Here is a 16847-nt window from a genome sequence, read left to right as displayed (position 1 = left end):
GTCGTGACCACATGCGGGTTTTAATTGCAGATAAAAATAGTGATCAAGGAACAAACTCGATTACAAAACATTTTAATAACTACATGTAAGAATCGTACCTGTGATAACAAGGCGAATGCATTTATCAAACAGCAGCATTTTATACGTCGCAAATATTCAGCATCCATTTTCTGCGACATGTAAGTAACGCGATCACCTTGTCGTTCGCACGGCGACTTGGATTGGAATGTGTGACGCGATAATCTGTATGTAAGAAAAACCGACCCGTCCTTGTTTACGCGCTTGGCAATGTCAGTACGTAAGGCGTAGTGGGAGCGTGGAAGTAGTGGGGAATCTCCGGGCTCTCCCACTACAATGAAAAGACGTCAGAGAAGGAGAAAAGGACCGACGCGCAGGAAGGTGAAGATTATTGTTATTCGACCGCTAAAGAAGACACATCAAATGTTGCTTGTATTATTCATTATCCGTCACGTATTATTATCGTCAATATCCATCCAGTCTTTTCATAAAAGTTTTCATATTTTTTAATTTTATCATTATTAGTTATTAATAAGTATATAAATACGAGACTATTATTTCTTATAATATCAAGAAAATTATTAATCTTGCGAATTGATGATCGCTAATTGTTGAAATTATAAAAAAATATTCGCGTTTCGGAAAATAATAAAACGCTAATACAGTGTAATATTTAATCTGTTACCAAAAAAATATTTAATACACTATAAAATAAATTCAGATTAATATATTCTATTTTATTTTATTCGAAATATATTCTATTTTATAATTATTAAATATAATTTGTTAATTATTTTCGCCAATTATATGAGAGCGTAAATAATAAAACGCAAGGCTGAGTAATTCAAAACGAAAAGAGTTTAACTTAACAATTATTAATTAATACTTGATAAACATTCAAAGAATAAAATATATGAATGTATAATACATAAAATATTTCGTGCCGACAATGAATTAAATGTTATACTCTGTTCGTCTTTGGCATAGCGCGCCGTTTACATTCGATTTATTATCATTCGCGCGGAGATACTCGAGCAGGAGATAACAGCATGAATTTTCTCCATATTATAATATTACGATTCTCAATTCGAGATTGATTGACAGATTACATTTAATAATTATAACGAAATTACACATAGTGTCTACCTTTCCGTTCATATCTCGCTGCGCGAATGTCAATGCGGTGTCAGTATAATATCAGTATGGGATTAATAATATAGCTTTGCATAGTTTCCCCGCATTGTTCCCCCATTCTCATATAATAAAATTTTCATTCTATGTACGTCTAATGTGCGTTGAGAATGTCGTGCAAAGTATCGCATGACAGTTGTATTATGCTGATTAATGCGCGCGATCGTAATTAATCGTGTTTTCGTAAGTGTCATATAGAAACAGCAAAAGATGAAGAGAGAAAAATACTAGTCCTCGCAAAGGCATCACGTAACAACTGTGATAGCGGAGCAAATGTAAAGTAAGTACTTGTAATTTATTTATTATTTGTTATTATTGTGTGAAATTTTTTAATTATCTCTCTGTAATAGTGATGCGCTGTGCTATAAATATTTTTCAGTGTATTATAAATATTTTATATTTTTATTCGCTAATTTTTGCAAACAGCTTGTAGTTTATAATTAATATCCTATTGTGTAATAAAACATTAATATTTGTTATATATATTATTTCTGTATGTGTATATATGTGTACTAGTATAATAAACTGCTTGAAAACTCGCAGATATGAAAGAGAAAATACGTTCATGCGATGGCCCGATTAAAAAGTTTGAACATGAAGTATTTCGAGGGGTAGACAGGGACAGAGGGAGGAAATCTCTGATGCTTTCACTACTCGGTTAAAATGATTCGAGCAATAAAAAATTACGTGATGACTCGTTTCACAAAAAGAATTGCTAACCCTGCGGCAACGGCAATTCGTAGCTGTATCTATAGCGAGTTGACATAAAGGTGCGACGTATCTATAGGCACGAATCAAACGTCGCCGCGTAGGTCGCTCCTCCGATAATCAATCATCGCACGCCTATTCGCGGGACAGAGAAACGATCTGTCATCTACTTTCGTCTCGTTACGTCAGTCCATTCTGCCTTCAAAATCACTTTGCGATATCGTCCCAGCTCTAGTTAGCTAAATTACACCGCGCGAAGGGAGTATATCTATATTTTTCAAATAACGTTTGAAATTTTCGAAACAAATTTTCGGCACACGAGACATTTGTATTTTTTTCGTGTACGGAACGTTGCACAATTAATGCATAATTATCAAATAGTATTTCAAAAAGAATTTAACAATGTAAGTTTTTTCTATTTATGTCACAATATACTTGATATTAATTATCTGATTATTATACACATGTATTGGTTCTTTCAAGTTTAAATAATACCAAATTTTAATAACTTTTCAATTTTTAAAGATAAAAATTAATTTTTTGTTTTAACATATATTGCTGAAATACGAAAGAAATGAAAGCACTTGAAAGCGGGTTTGAGCTGAATTAATTTCATGATAATCATAATAAGTATGTTTATACGTGTATGTATGTACATGTAAGCGATTGGAGACTAACCGTGGAAAATGCGAAATTAATGGCAAGTACGTCATAACGCAGAAACTTTACATTTAAAATTCGCTGGAAAATATCGCTTTAATAGAGGGATACTGTATAAATGCAAAACGCGATACTATATATATATATATATATATATATATATATAACTTGTACTATGTGAGTATAAGTGAGGAAGTGGTGGAATTTATCGCCGACAAATGCACCAAACGATTCGCCTGGTTGCACATCCGGACATATCTAATAGATTGACGCTAATGACGTTGATTCGTTCTACTTCGCGCTGCCGGCGTTCTAGTTGCACGTTATTATTCGCTCGAATTCTTCCCAGACGTCGATCGATCTATGTATAAAAGATTTTAGCTCGGCAGCTGGCGACGAAAATTTCGTAACCATTGGAGAAACGACAAACGCTACAATGTAATGTGTTCCATTCGATCAGTTATTTACAGAGAGAGAGAGAGAGAGAGAGAGAGAGAGGGCCGATATTAAGAAAATATAATATACACTCCTATAGAAGTTTTCTTATTTTATATTGTGATTAATTGTAATTGTAAAATACGCGCGTTACAACTTTTGAACAAGTCGAAAGTAAAATATATGGAAAATTAAATTAAATTAGCCGATATTCAGTTTGCCAGACGCATAAATTAAACATGCGACAAGATAAATTTCTGTGGATTAACTTTCGAAAATCGAGGTGCCATATTCCTGTTTAGTTGCAGTAACTATCCATTATGAACTAGGTGCTGCGGGTATTAAATTTCGAGTAATTTGTTCTCTCCAGTTATTTATACGCATGTACGTTAAAACATTTTAATTTTGATTTTACAATACTTTTCTTATAATCGCGTACATTGAAACTCTTGCGATTTAATCTCGGAACAATTCGCGAAAGAAATATTCGGCTCTCGAATTGCTGGCGACGCGACAACCGATAAAGAGGAGGAATATCTCCCTAAATGGTCACGGTGTGGAGAAGAGCACCATATACGAATCCGATTTGGATAATACAATGAGGGGGAGACGACGCCCCCTGAGATCTCTCATTCCACGTCGGGGGGGGGGGGGGGCAGAAGGGAAGACGAAACCCCCGAAAAGTTCGCGCTTAATATTATTAAATTAAAGGACAATGGGGCTTCTGACCGCGTCGCGACGAGCGGCACGCGACGTTTAAACGATTTTAATAACATTTCACGGGGATTTTTTTTAATAATATGATAATAAAGCGGGAAATGAAAGAAAACGCGCTCGGCGGATTATTATCATTCTCTCTCTCTCTGTCACGGGGAGAATCTCCATCCGCGACGCTCGCGCATCTCTCTGCGTCCATCTGCCTCTCTCCATTTTCTCCCTCCTTCCCCGTCCCGTATTTCTGTCCTCCTTTTATCTCCTCACCCCTTCTGCCTCCCCTCTCCGCATCGAGCGAATCTGCCGCTCCGTTTTTCGCCTCTACGAACGACGGAAGTTTCTGTTTCACTTTCATTTTAATATCCGATGATCCGAGAGATCAGAGAGTTATGCGTCGCGATTTTCCGTTTTCGATATCTCGAATTTTTGTTACGTACAGATATATATTTAGAGAGACTCGTAAAATTATATAAGCAATTCTATTTTGACACTTTTTAAATCTGATAAAATAAAATTGATAAAATAGTCTAATTTTGTATATATTTAATATATAAGTATAAATATTATATATTTTATATATTTATATATATATTTAATAACTTTTATTCTTAACTGTATATATATATATATATATATATATATATAAAACATATTTGTTGAGTACAATAACAGAATGGTATTTTCCTTCCCGATTCCCTTGAACGCGATTTCTTCGTCCGTTCTCTTTAATCACGGTGGCTCGCATTTCATGGTTTCAGGACGCATTGTACCACGTGAAGGAGTGATGCTTCGAGAAAAATAGAAAGACAGAGGGGAGAGAGAGAGAGAGAATATACGGCAACTATTATGGCTTAAAGAATAGGGATATTTTACGCTCGGTAAAGCACAGTCCATTCCGAACCTGAAACCCGCCTCTCCTCGTTCCCTGACAATGGCTTGGCCCGACTAGGTGCCCTAAGTGTCAACTCGCTCTTGTTTCGTACGGGTGGCCTTGTCGTCTCGCCCGATACTTTCCACCACTTTTGTCGAGTAGGTACCTGAGAAAGGGTTGCCTTTCGAACGTGAACTGGCAACGCTAAAGTATTTTTGCAGTAACCATTACCTCCCCATTTTTACTTATATCCTTTGTAAAATGGATTTTTTTACAATATCATAAATAAATAAATAAATAGACGGCAAATAATTCATGGCGATTGATATAACTGAAAATAGAATTTTTTTACTTTATCTTATAAAATATTTAGAATATATAAGATTTCCAAGAAATGTTTGAAAGTACTGTACGTCGTGAAATTAATATATTTATCTCATGAAGGCGATATTCTTCCAGGAATTAGACAAAGAATTTCTGGAAAGGTGCAAGGGTGTAAATAAAACGTCGTACAGCTAGGCAAGCCATTATCATTAGCGGGGGACGACACGGGCCCGTCCGCGTGGGCCGTAGAACGCGCGATATACAACGCAGCGAAGCAGATAGAGCTGCAAAATATTAATCTCTCTCTTGTCGGGGCAAATGTATTTTTCAAAATTTCCACGCGCACCGTTCTATTAATGCTCCAATAGTTAATGCGGGACCATTAGTCAAACGTCGGGGCTCGTCGTGCACACGAAAAGAGAAATTTCGATTTTAAATCGCTACATTTATCATGCAAGCAGGCGCATATGACACCGTTCTGATTTTATTTTACTTCTCTCTTTCATTCTGTCTCTCTTTCTCTCTCTCTCTTGTTCTGTCTGTAGCCTTTGCGCAACCCCTTTTTTCGCAACGACTCCCGATGTGTATATCCGTTACCAGTTTACCGGACGCTTTACCAACAAACCAGTCGGATAATAATTTTGCATTACTATTATACTATTATGCATCTATGGTTAAAGAATGTTCTGTGCACGTGTTAATTTACTCAAGTGTTTATTACGCGACAAATCGCGAATTGTTTTGGAAATGCATAATCATTAGAAGTCAAGTCAACATATATATTTTTGTATCTAAATAACAATTGTTTCAAAAAATAATTCAATAGTAAAATTGTAAAAAAAAAAAAAAATAATAAAAAATATTAGAATCAGAAAATATTAAAAATAATAGAAATATTAAAAATATAGAGAACACGGGCGAATTTCACCGTAAAATATTTTCAAACAAAAATATTTTCATCTATGATCTGTCTTCATATATTTATTCTTTAATATACAGGACCGAAATTAGATAAATTGTATTTTTCGCGAATGAAAAAATGAAATATAGCAATCATTTTGATATTTCAGGTCAGGAGTTTATTGAACGGTTAGAACGTAAGTCACGAACAAGTAGGTAATACGTGTTAGAAGTTTGCCAGATCATAAAAAGAATATATGTATACACATATATATATATATATTTCGTAAAACTGTCAGCTATACCTAATCTAAAACCCATACTTGTCCCATAAAATACGCTTCCATTCATCCGTCCTCGTAAACATCCTATCAGAAAATAATAAAAACGCGAAGGGAAATGGGTCTGACTCCGCACCCGAAAGCCATAACACCGTTGCTCGGGTCCGCTCGTAAATTTCGGGCCGCGTATGTAATCGTATATTTATTTTGCCTTTAAAGGAAGCGCGATTGAAAAATGACGAAAAAATATAAGCTTAGAAATCTGTAAAAGATTTTTAGCGTGCTAAGTTTTCAAAAGTCTCGAAATTTAACTCGTGTTCGCGGAAGAAAAAACGATATTAAATCCTATTGTATTTTCTCGAGAAAAAAAGAAAAAGATTACGGTAAGATGCTATCGTTGAACTCAAGTTAAAAATTCAAAAGGCAATGCTCGGACAAGCTAGAGAAGGAGTAAAATTAATTGATGGAAGTATCATCTAGATATCGGCGTTAATGACGCTGAACGACGAGATTGGATGATACCTTCATGTATCGTTATAGAGACGCGCTTATGATTTGAGAATCAACTGATTTGTTACGTTACAATTTGCACATATCGAGATTTAGCGGCGCGTGTAATAGCGTGCTATGAATATTCATGATACGCGCGCGGATCATGAAACGTAACGTATTGGCGTGTGTCTGGTAGGCAAAACGAACGCGGAGGAGAATTCAGTAAGCGAAGGAGAGAGAGGTAGGGCCGATCTACCCTTTCGATGGTCCACCCGACGATGGTAACCGTGTGATGGTTAACTGGGCGTAATCCCCGAGATCATCTTACAAGTGTGCGCAAGCGAGTAACAATAACAACAAAACGAAGGGAGGAAACCTCCCTGGAAGGGGGAAAAAGGAGAGACGAAATGGCGCTGATTTATTTATCGAATCATAAATTAGCGGGGTCACAATGCGCGACGCGACGCGAGAGAACGACGCTCTTTCTCTCGTCGGTTCCGAGGAGGGAAACCGACCGAGAGCGCAAACGTAACGCGTGTTTGCGTTGCGTGCTCGACCGGAAACACGATTTATACCATGCAAATTAAACACGCGCGCGCCGCACACATCGAGCCCCGGTCCCGCTCTTCGACGTATTATTATTAATGTTTTTGTTATTATACCGTGTTGCGCTCTGTCGATCGCTTCATGGACGAGAAGATCGAAAAGGCTCTTCGAATGACGGCCAGAATACTGAGAAATCAACCTATTTCGTCATCGAGATATATATATATATTTTTTTTCCTCTTTGACCCTTCGCTTCTAGAGTTAAGATGTTCTCCATACTCGAAAATTTATTTACACGATTTATTTTGCACTTGCATTAATAATCTTATATGATTTTTTTGTTCAATTTCAAATAACTAGTTGGATTTAATGTTAAAAAAAAACATTGCATATTTAAAATTATATTTAATTTATTTTTCGAAAAATTTAAAAGAACACTGCAACACCACGTAATTAATTATTTTTGAAAAATTGATGATATAAATAAAATAATATAGTTTGCTTATGGAAATTAGACGAATACAATAATACATTTCTTGCTACTTGCTTTCTTTACATTTTCGATTCAATATGTTAAATAAATGAATAACAAAGAAATAAAATGCGAGTCTCCCTAAATTATTAATTCGATTTAAATACTGCTCGATTCGACAAGCGTCATTTAGGAAATGATTCTTTATACCCCCTTCGAAACTATAGTGAATAGACTTCAATGCATTCCAAATGCACGTGTGAGGTTCTTTACGGTAGTATCCACGCATCATGCAATTAGACACACGGGGTAAGATTATGGTCACCCCTCCCGCACTCCCTAAAGTTTAACCCGCGAGATCTGGTTAAAGCCATTCACTTTTCTAACCGCAAACTGCATCTGTCATTTCATACAGCCTTTTCAGCCTTTATTTTTATTTACTGCGTCATTGCTTTCAAAAATACTAAACGATATATATTTAATTTATTTTAAATAACACAATGTTTCTTATCTCCTTATTGAATTTAATCACAAGCTTCGCTAAACAAATATTCAAAGTTTTAAATCTTCAATTAAAATATTAAATTAAATATAATATTATGTAATGTTACTTTTTAAAAATAAAATTATTAATTATTACATAATAATATATGTACATTAAAACATTAACATGCGCGGATATATTTTTTAAAATATCAAGGAAAGAGAATTTAGTTATTCCACTAATAAATAAATAAACAAATGATGATTTCATTTAAGTATTATTTGATTTTAATCTATATTATTATGGGTTACAAATATGTAAACAAAAGTTGCTTATTTAAAATGAAATTGTTAATATAGATGATTGTGTAGAAATATACTTTACTAAAAACTTATCTCTCTTCTATCTCATATTCTCTTTCTCTTTCTCGTGTTATATGCGTGCATATATTTAAGTCATCGACTTTTATAAAAGCCCAAAATATGCTCGCTTGCCTGCCAATTGAAAATATATCATGGGAATACGGTGACCTACTTGTGTCGCTTCGCACACAAAAATGGCTAATTCATAACACGCTATTAATACCGCGTCGCTTTTAACACATCGTATGTTGTGACAGTGTTTAGGGGTCCCGCGTTTTGGGGTCCGGCGTTTGTCCTCCCCTAAAAGGTGCTTTCCATCGTAGAGACGCCGAAAGACGACGTACTTTGACAAATGAGATGATATTAGTTTCAACGTTATATACCGTAGGTAGGTAGGTATACATATAGTCGATCCCTCTTTCTCTCTCTCTCTCTCTCTCTCTCTCTCTCTCTTTTTCTCTTGCAAATCGTTGCCCTCGCGATTTCATTGCTGTTACGCGCATGTCCAAATGCTGGTAATTAATTATACACTCGTTCGCGGAACGACGATGTAGAGACTCATATCACGCATCAACTGTAGCGTGTTTTATTCGCGCTGTACGTTAATTAGGACCAGTCAGACGCATTGCAATAAATTAAAGTAACTTTTGCATATAGAATAACAACCAAATTAAAGGAACTTTTACAAATGTTACGAACAAGCGTATTATGTACATTAAAAAATATATCAAACTGTTTTTCTTGCGTAAAAAAAGACTTTGAAAAAAACTTAATTATCGCAGGATAGCATAAACGCATTATATATAACACCATATATTGTTTTCATTTTAAGAATATTTGTTTCGTTAATTTGTATAATTTCAAGCCCAATTTCTCGCGTAATTTTTCTGCAAAAGGAGTAAAACTGGTAAACAGTTATTCTCTTTCCTCATTTATAAAAGATCCTGACAGATATTGCACACAATCAATTATTGTGAAAATATCATTTAATTTTTTTTTTTTTTTTTCAAAATACAGAGAATGGCGCAATCAATAGAGGATTGTGTTGCCAAAAATCAACATTAATTCATCAGAGTGCATTTATTGATTATTTTTTCGAGTAATATTTCAATAATATTAATATTCCGATAAGCGAAATTAATGAGCTACATATTTGATTTTACTGAATTTACAATCACTATGAGTGATTTATCTCGTTTTAAAATGCGAATTCATTATAACTCAATCTTGAAGTTCCCATAATTTCCAATTTTATAAGAACGATTTTAAATTTCTCGTATCAGTCTATATCTGCGGCAAATTAAACGGCAATTTGAGTCTTAGCGAACTTCCGGAATGTTGGACCTAGCATTGAAGAATAGAGAGAGGGATAGGGATAAGGCCGCCGGGGACGACAGAGCGAAACGGAAATACGGGTTCGCGAAAGGCGAGGGCGACATCGGGAATTGAAAAATAGCGCCTTGGGCCGCTGTCGCTCACAGTGATGGCCCCGTGACAGCCAATGTAACGCACGAATTAACGAAATAATTGATTTTCATACCGGTTCGAAATAAGCGCGCCACGCAACGCACAAAAGACCCAGGCCGAATCGGCGGCTCGTCAAATGGAAAGAGATATTTTGCCGATTTCGATGCACCGGTGCTTCGCCACCGCCACGGCCACCGCCACCGTCGCCGCCGTGGTAGCGGAAAAAAAATTGCAGCTAGCGTTTTTAAATTCCCGAGTCCTCCGGCCCGAGGCCAATTTAAATACGCCGGTTTACATTGGTAAATTGGCATAGAGTCCGGGCGACGAGCGGTAAAAAAAAATTGGGAATTGTTCCAAGCTGTAGTGTAAATATTCCGCGGTCGCGCGTAATCGTCGACAAACTCTCGCGACGCGGCTCTCTCTCTCTCTCTACGTAAACAAGACCGGCAGAATTCGATTAAAATCGCTCGGACGAACAAATCTTTTATATAATATTAAATCTTATTGAATAAATTACAGACAGAGCGAAAGAGGCATATATTATTTAGATATATTGTATCTGAAAAAATAAAATTTATAACCATTTTTTATCGGTTTGGAATAAAGTCTAGAAATAAATCTAGAAATAAGTGGCTCATCTTTCAAAAAAAGATGAAAAATTTCAGGCTCGCGAATTGAGTCATGTTTCATAAACTTTTAAATGCCTTTTATATTTACCAGTTTCTATCAATTTTATAGAAAACACTCGCCGCAAAAATTCAGCATCGCTTATTTGTAAGCCGCATAAAAGAGGGGCAACAAACTCCTTATGCGACTTTTCTCTCAGATTTAACGTGTTATTGTGCCCATAATTGTACTTATATGGAAAACGTGGCCATGACAAAGCCGGCGCGTTTGCCGGTTGAATAGCGACGCTACATAAGTCGTCGTGTCTCGTAACGTTAATGGGAAAAGCGAAAAACATTATTCGTAGCTGGACGGGTATAATGTAAGCGCGCCGTTACACGGATAGGAAGGACGCCGGCACAACGGTAGCTGGAAGGAAAAGAGCGAGGAAAGAGAAAAAGAGAACGAAGGTATGAGAAAGAAGAAGAGAGAGAAAGAAAGAAAGAAAGAGAGAGAGAGAGAGAGAGAGAGAGAGAGAGAGAGAGAGAGAGAGAACGGAGAACAGATTTATATTTGAAATTAGATTAAGCTTCTGCGCCTGAAAGCTATATAAACGCCCCTCCGCCTGCACCTTCCTCCGCGCAAATCCCACCCGAAGAGAGAGACTCAATAAACCAACCACTCACTCTTTCCTCGTCCTCTCTCTCGTCCTCTCTGTTTTGCGAACCCGCGAACGTATCTCCGCGTATGTATGCGTGCGCGTTCCCTCCTTCCGTCCTCTTCCTGCCAAAATATTATAGCGGGCACCCGTATTCGTTCAATCTTTCCCCTACATCGCGAATCTTTTCCTGTTTCTACTTTTCTCGCCTTGAATTCCTACGTAACCCTCTTCTCCATTTTATCCAGTTTATTTTGCGATCGGTCCTTGACGAGTTTTGCAAATGTTAACCGGCAACCAGAGACTCGATAAAAACTGAATATATATCACTTTTCTCTCTTCTCTCGTAGAAAGCGGCTTTTATTTTATTCTTCCTCATGCTTCGCGAATTTTTTCTACTCTTCGTTTTTCTCTTAATTCGCAACTCGGCTTTCGCATGTTCGCGTTTTATTTGCCTTTTACGCCTTATTACGGAATAAACTAGATTAAATATCATAAACAATATCGAATATTTGCCACATACAAGATTTTATTCGATAAAAATGCCCACCAAAAATGTATAGACGAAACGTACAAAAAAAAGTTATGACACTACAAAAACGTCTAATACGCACTAAGCTCTCATATGACATTATATGACTGTCGTAAAGAAAAATAGAGAAGCGCACGTGAAAAAATTTTTTATAACTATACTTGAGTACTTTCGCATGTGAAATGTGCAACCGATATTATGTAGTCGACGAGTTCACAAAGGAGTCTGCAATACGCCGGCTCCCACGCCATAACCATATCCTTGCGGTCCGAAATTACGAACGTAACATTCTGTGCAATTTATTGAAGAAACTCAGTTAACATCGGCAATATTAACTGATCGAACTTAGATCTCATACTATCCAATTAAAGGATATTACAAGTGAGGAAAGACAGATATTTCAATAACATTTTAAATATTAATAAAAGCTCGAAAAAAGATTTAACTCGTAAAAAATTTCGAAAAATGTCTGTCTTTCATAATTTAATAATACTAACGTTTGCAATAAATCTCGCCGCAGTTCTCCTGATAAGTTAGCGATTCCAATGGCTTTCGGCAACAGAAACAACTGAAGCAAATACTATGGTACGGTACTCCGGAAACAATCTTGGAAAGTAATATAATAAATTTTACACCTAACAATTTCTAATAATCCTTTCAAAAACTGTTTCTACTTTTCACTTTGTATAACTTTCATTTTACTTAAATTTTTAATTTATTTTTATTTATTATATCCCTCAGCGTAAAAATATATTTCTATATTTCTTACTTTTGTCGTTAGATGGATATTATTCAAATTTTCTTTTCAGATATAATATTTTTTATCGAGCTTGGTTATGCGATCCAGATTTCAATATATTCTTGATAATATTGTACTTACCTGCATCTCAGCCTGGTAGACTTTCCTTCCGCATCGCCGACAGTCGAGGCCACCACCGAGGCATTCGCATTGCAATCTCAGCCGGCAGCAGGCTCCATCGGTACCGCACTTTGCTCCATCGCTGATACAGCATCCATTATCAATGATGGACCGACATCTCGGGCTGTTCGACCTGCGTACACATAGATCGAAATTACTCTTATGCATACTCGAGGTATGATATCAAATATGAAGGCTCCGGAGTATCGATGTAAATAGATTTAATGAGAATGTTCTCGATACTTTCTTGATTTATTTTTTTCTTTATTATTACACATATATTCAAGAAATTATAATTCTAATTGAAAAATAAGAACATCAATGTCTTAAGAATCCTCTTTACAAGTTGGTTAAACAAAAACTTGAAGGCACATCATGGGACACCCTGTGAAAATTGCTATAGAAGCGAGGTTTACACCTTGCACATTCGAAGACTCTACTGCAACAGCCTCTACTAGGACACGGTGACTGTGAAGGACAACGCGGTGCGCAGGGTGATCTTCCACGCGAAGAATGAGCTGGTAAACTGCAGATTCTCGGCGACGGTATGCAGATCTGACTGGGTTTCTCGCAACTACACCCGCTACCACAACATCTACCGCCGCAACTTTGGATGTCTGTCGTGCATAGAGATGTTTCGCATTTGGCAGCTTTCTTGCAGACTCGAAAACAATGACAGCAACAACGCGACGGCACCTTAGCGTTCGCATTAGACGCACATGATTCATTTGGCTCCGGTACGAATCCTCCGCAACAACAACCATAGCTTCTCCGGATGCTAATATCGCGTCGAGACATTATGTAAATATCGTATTAATAAATTGCATAATAACTAATTTGCATGCTTAAAGGATTTATAGTAGCGTTTGTATATTTATTTTGTTTGAATATTTTCAAAGCAAGTTTATGATGTAATTTTTTCAAACTTTCTATTATAATCTTCTTTGATAGGTGATATTATTTCCGTGAGAAAAGATTGCAAAAAAGATGAAAAATAATGAAGCATTGTCCGAAATTCTGTCTATTTAGAGCGCAAGAATGATATTTTACCCACTTCTCACGTGCTCCGCAGCAACATCCACTGCAACCTCCTCGCATACGATGCTCATCATCAACAATCGAATCTACATCTTTGTACACGTTTAATAGATCCTCTTTCAATACGATATCATCTTTGTCGACTTTTCTTATTTCTTGTTTTTTATTTTCAGTCACGCGAGCCGTCGAACAGACGTCACTATCGCCACTCCATTTTTCTCCCCTACGTCCATCATTCTCAATCGTTTGCTCGTCGATATCTTCCGAATGCGAACGCTGACCCTTATCGTTGTCGAAAGTGTAACCCGATACGCAACGACTTTCCGTGCAATTGTTGATCCTCGGCATATTCTCCGAGTATCCGTCGTCGCTTCTGCCAGTCGATGAGTCGTCCGCCTGCCAAATGTCATAGTCGAAATTCCCTCGTTTTTTCGAGTTACTCTCAGATTCTCTGCCATTATCATCGTGACACGAGCTCGTTGGATCGTCATCTTGCATGGTTGTAGCACGTTGATATTGATGATCAGCGGCAGTCCCAATAAAGGCGGTGGTGTCGCTGAAGGACACCCGTCTGCGAAAAGGCGGGCACCGAATCACCGTTAACGGCCGCGACGGACACGAGCACTTCCGACTCGACGACGGCGCGATATCGGGGATGTCAGCGGGGATGACCGTCCTAGACTCGTGATAGGAGGAAGAAGACTCGCAAGTGGATACAATCACTTTTGTCCGATTCTCATCCGTAGTATTAGAAATATCTGTACTCATAATCCTCAATTCTATCTCATTTAGCCGTCCATCACGATTATGATGCAAGCAGTTACGTACATAGATACTACGCACAGAGTAATAATCGGAAGCGATCGATTCATAGGTTAGGTATTATAAATATTTATAACGCGACATAAACACAGCAGTATCTTAAAGGAACGTACATACATATAAAAAAATCTGATAACAAAGATACTTATGTAATTATATTTTTTCTTTCTTTGTAATCGTATCGAACAAAATTATTCAAATGTAAGTTGTTAAAAAAAATTATCTTCTATCATATATATTTTTTTTACAGGATGTCCCACAATTTGCAATCTGAGTTTTCAATAATTACGAATATTTTCGTTAAATCTTATTCAGTCTTGGTACATAAATATGTAAATAGTAATTAAATATGCAAAAAATATTTTTCATATTATTATTTCTTTATTTACCTCAATTGATTTCGAGGACTGCTCATTCCTTTGTTGAAATCCAAATTAGTGGTGTGACATTCTGCAATTGATCTCGTCGCTGTTGTTCTCGTAGGAATCTTTTAATTGATAAGATTGTTCCAAATTTTCCTCATGCACCTTCAATCGATTTTCTTGCTCCGAAAATAACAGATAAGTTCCGTTATTATTCTCGAAAACTGTGTACAATTCCGCAGGCGGTAGAGTTCAACACCGACAAAGCTCTTGCCCCGTAGATGATTGAAAATTGTATAGCCTATGTCATAAAAAAGGACACTATTTTAGATTAATTAGCATTAATTACTTAGCTTAAAAATTTTTTAATTGATTTTCTTAATTTAAATTGAATAATCGTCACATCTTTTTAGTTTAAAATTATAAAATTAAAATAATTTTTTTTCTTTATATTTTATAAATTTTAACTTTATTTACACAAATTAATTGAACGATCATTTTTTAAATGCGCTCGATTGTATCAAATAATAATCTGGAAGTAGCATTATAGACATTGTCGCCCTATTATCTGTATTTATACACTTTCAATTTTCCCTCTTCTGTTTTCTATAATTTTATTTATATATATAAATTATATAATTTGTACTAAATTCAGCCCTTATAGCTTTCTCTCTTCCTATTTTACAGCAATAAAACACTCAGTAATTACATTAAAATAATAGGAAAGTCATTTATAAATGTAGAATTAATTTAATTTTATTTTTTAATTATATGTAGAATTTAATTTAATTTAATTTTTTAATTATATGTAAAATTTAATTTTTTCGATGTAATTATCAACTCTATTTTAAATTAAAAAAAAAACAATTTTTTCAGCTACCGGTTGAAAAAAAAGATTAATGTTCATAAAATACAACTTTAATCAACTAATTTTTTACAAACTTGACGAATAATCGTGAAATTAATATTTATTGCATAGTATGTAATGCATTCTACCTGTTGTTCGTTGACGCGCAAAGTCCACTACTTTTGCTTTTGTGACAAATAACTAATTTCCTCCACACACAAATATCGTTCTCGGCAACCGATATCGCAAGCTGATAATGATTCGTGAATCAAATTTAAACTATCACTTGTGTATATGTAGAAAGAGAGAAATAACGGTAACTTTCAAATAGACGAATTTGCGATCTGCGATTAATGTCGCGTAAATGTGGCGGGAAACGAAACTTGAACAATTTTAGCAAAATAACTAGCGTGGCGCCCCGTCACGACGAGACATCACACTACTAACTAGACAGTACATTTACCTATAAATAGTAATATTCTCAAAAAGAATAATAAATAAATTATTACAAATTTCTATTAATATATGATAAATAATTATTACACATTTCTATATTGGTATACGATAAAGAATTTTGAAAAAATTACATATCTGTGAAAATTATAGATGTAAATGTTATAAAATTGAGATTGTAGGTATAAAAATTATAGATAGAAAACATCACAAAATTGTAATTATATCTCATATGTGTATGTGAAATTTATGAGAATTTTTCTATTATTACGCGAAATTATTCAAAAATCATACATAAAACTCGGGTGCATGAGAAGGAAATAAGGAACCATATAATTTTCTATTATTAAATATAAAAATCAAGAAAATGGATTATTGATATTTCAACCGTGATAAGTATCTGCATCGTGAGTAATGTATTTTTGTATAACAACTTTTATCCACAAAAACTAAGGGTTAAGTTACTTGAGCGCAAACTGTCACGCTTTACATTCGAGATTTTATATCTAAAATGATTTCGAATGATCTTATCGATCAAGGTGATACAACTTTGTAAGAATACTTACAAAATAGCATCTGCATTTACTTGACATCTCGCGCGATTCCACAAAGATCACCAATTTTCCGCAGTTTAACGTCAACGGTCCTGCGAAGGTGCAAACAAAATAGGAATGACGAATGATGA

The 16847-nt window shown here is 35.6% G+C and overlaps 1 protein-coding gene and 1 long non-coding RNA gene across 2 annotated transcripts; one reads left to right on the top strand and one right to left on the bottom strand.

The window, feature by feature from the left end:
• The first annotated feature begins 319 nt into the window (after positions 1–319).
• On the top strand, positions 320–4541 carry LOC140672591 (uncharacterized). The gene is made up of 3 exons (XR_012047922.1): positions 320–450; positions 1408–1489; positions 4485–4541. It is a non-coding gene; the product is annotated as an uncharacterized lncRNA (long non-coding RNA).
• A 7068-nt stretch (positions 4542–11609) lies between these two features.
• LOC140672321 (uncharacterized) lies at positions 11610–14551 on the bottom strand (the record flags this gene model as incomplete). The annotated part of the gene is made up of 5 exons (XM_072904370.1): positions 11610–12011; positions 12219–12327; positions 12602–12773; positions 13059–13418; positions 13695–14551. Coding segments are annotated over 5 exons (1575 nt in total), but the record flags the coding sequence as incomplete, so codon positions are not given.
• Between the last annotated feature and the right edge of the window lie 2296 nt (positions 14552–16847).

This window comes from Anoplolepis gracilipes, chromosome 13 (genome assembly GCF_047496725.1).
Source record: "Anoplolepis gracilipes chromosome 13, ASM4749672v1, whole genome shotgun sequence".
Lineage (NCBI taxonomy): Eukaryota > Metazoa > Arthropoda > Insecta > Hymenoptera > Formicidae > Anoplolepis > Anoplolepis gracilipes.
This window is presented reverse-complemented; position numbering and strand designations above follow the sequence as displayed.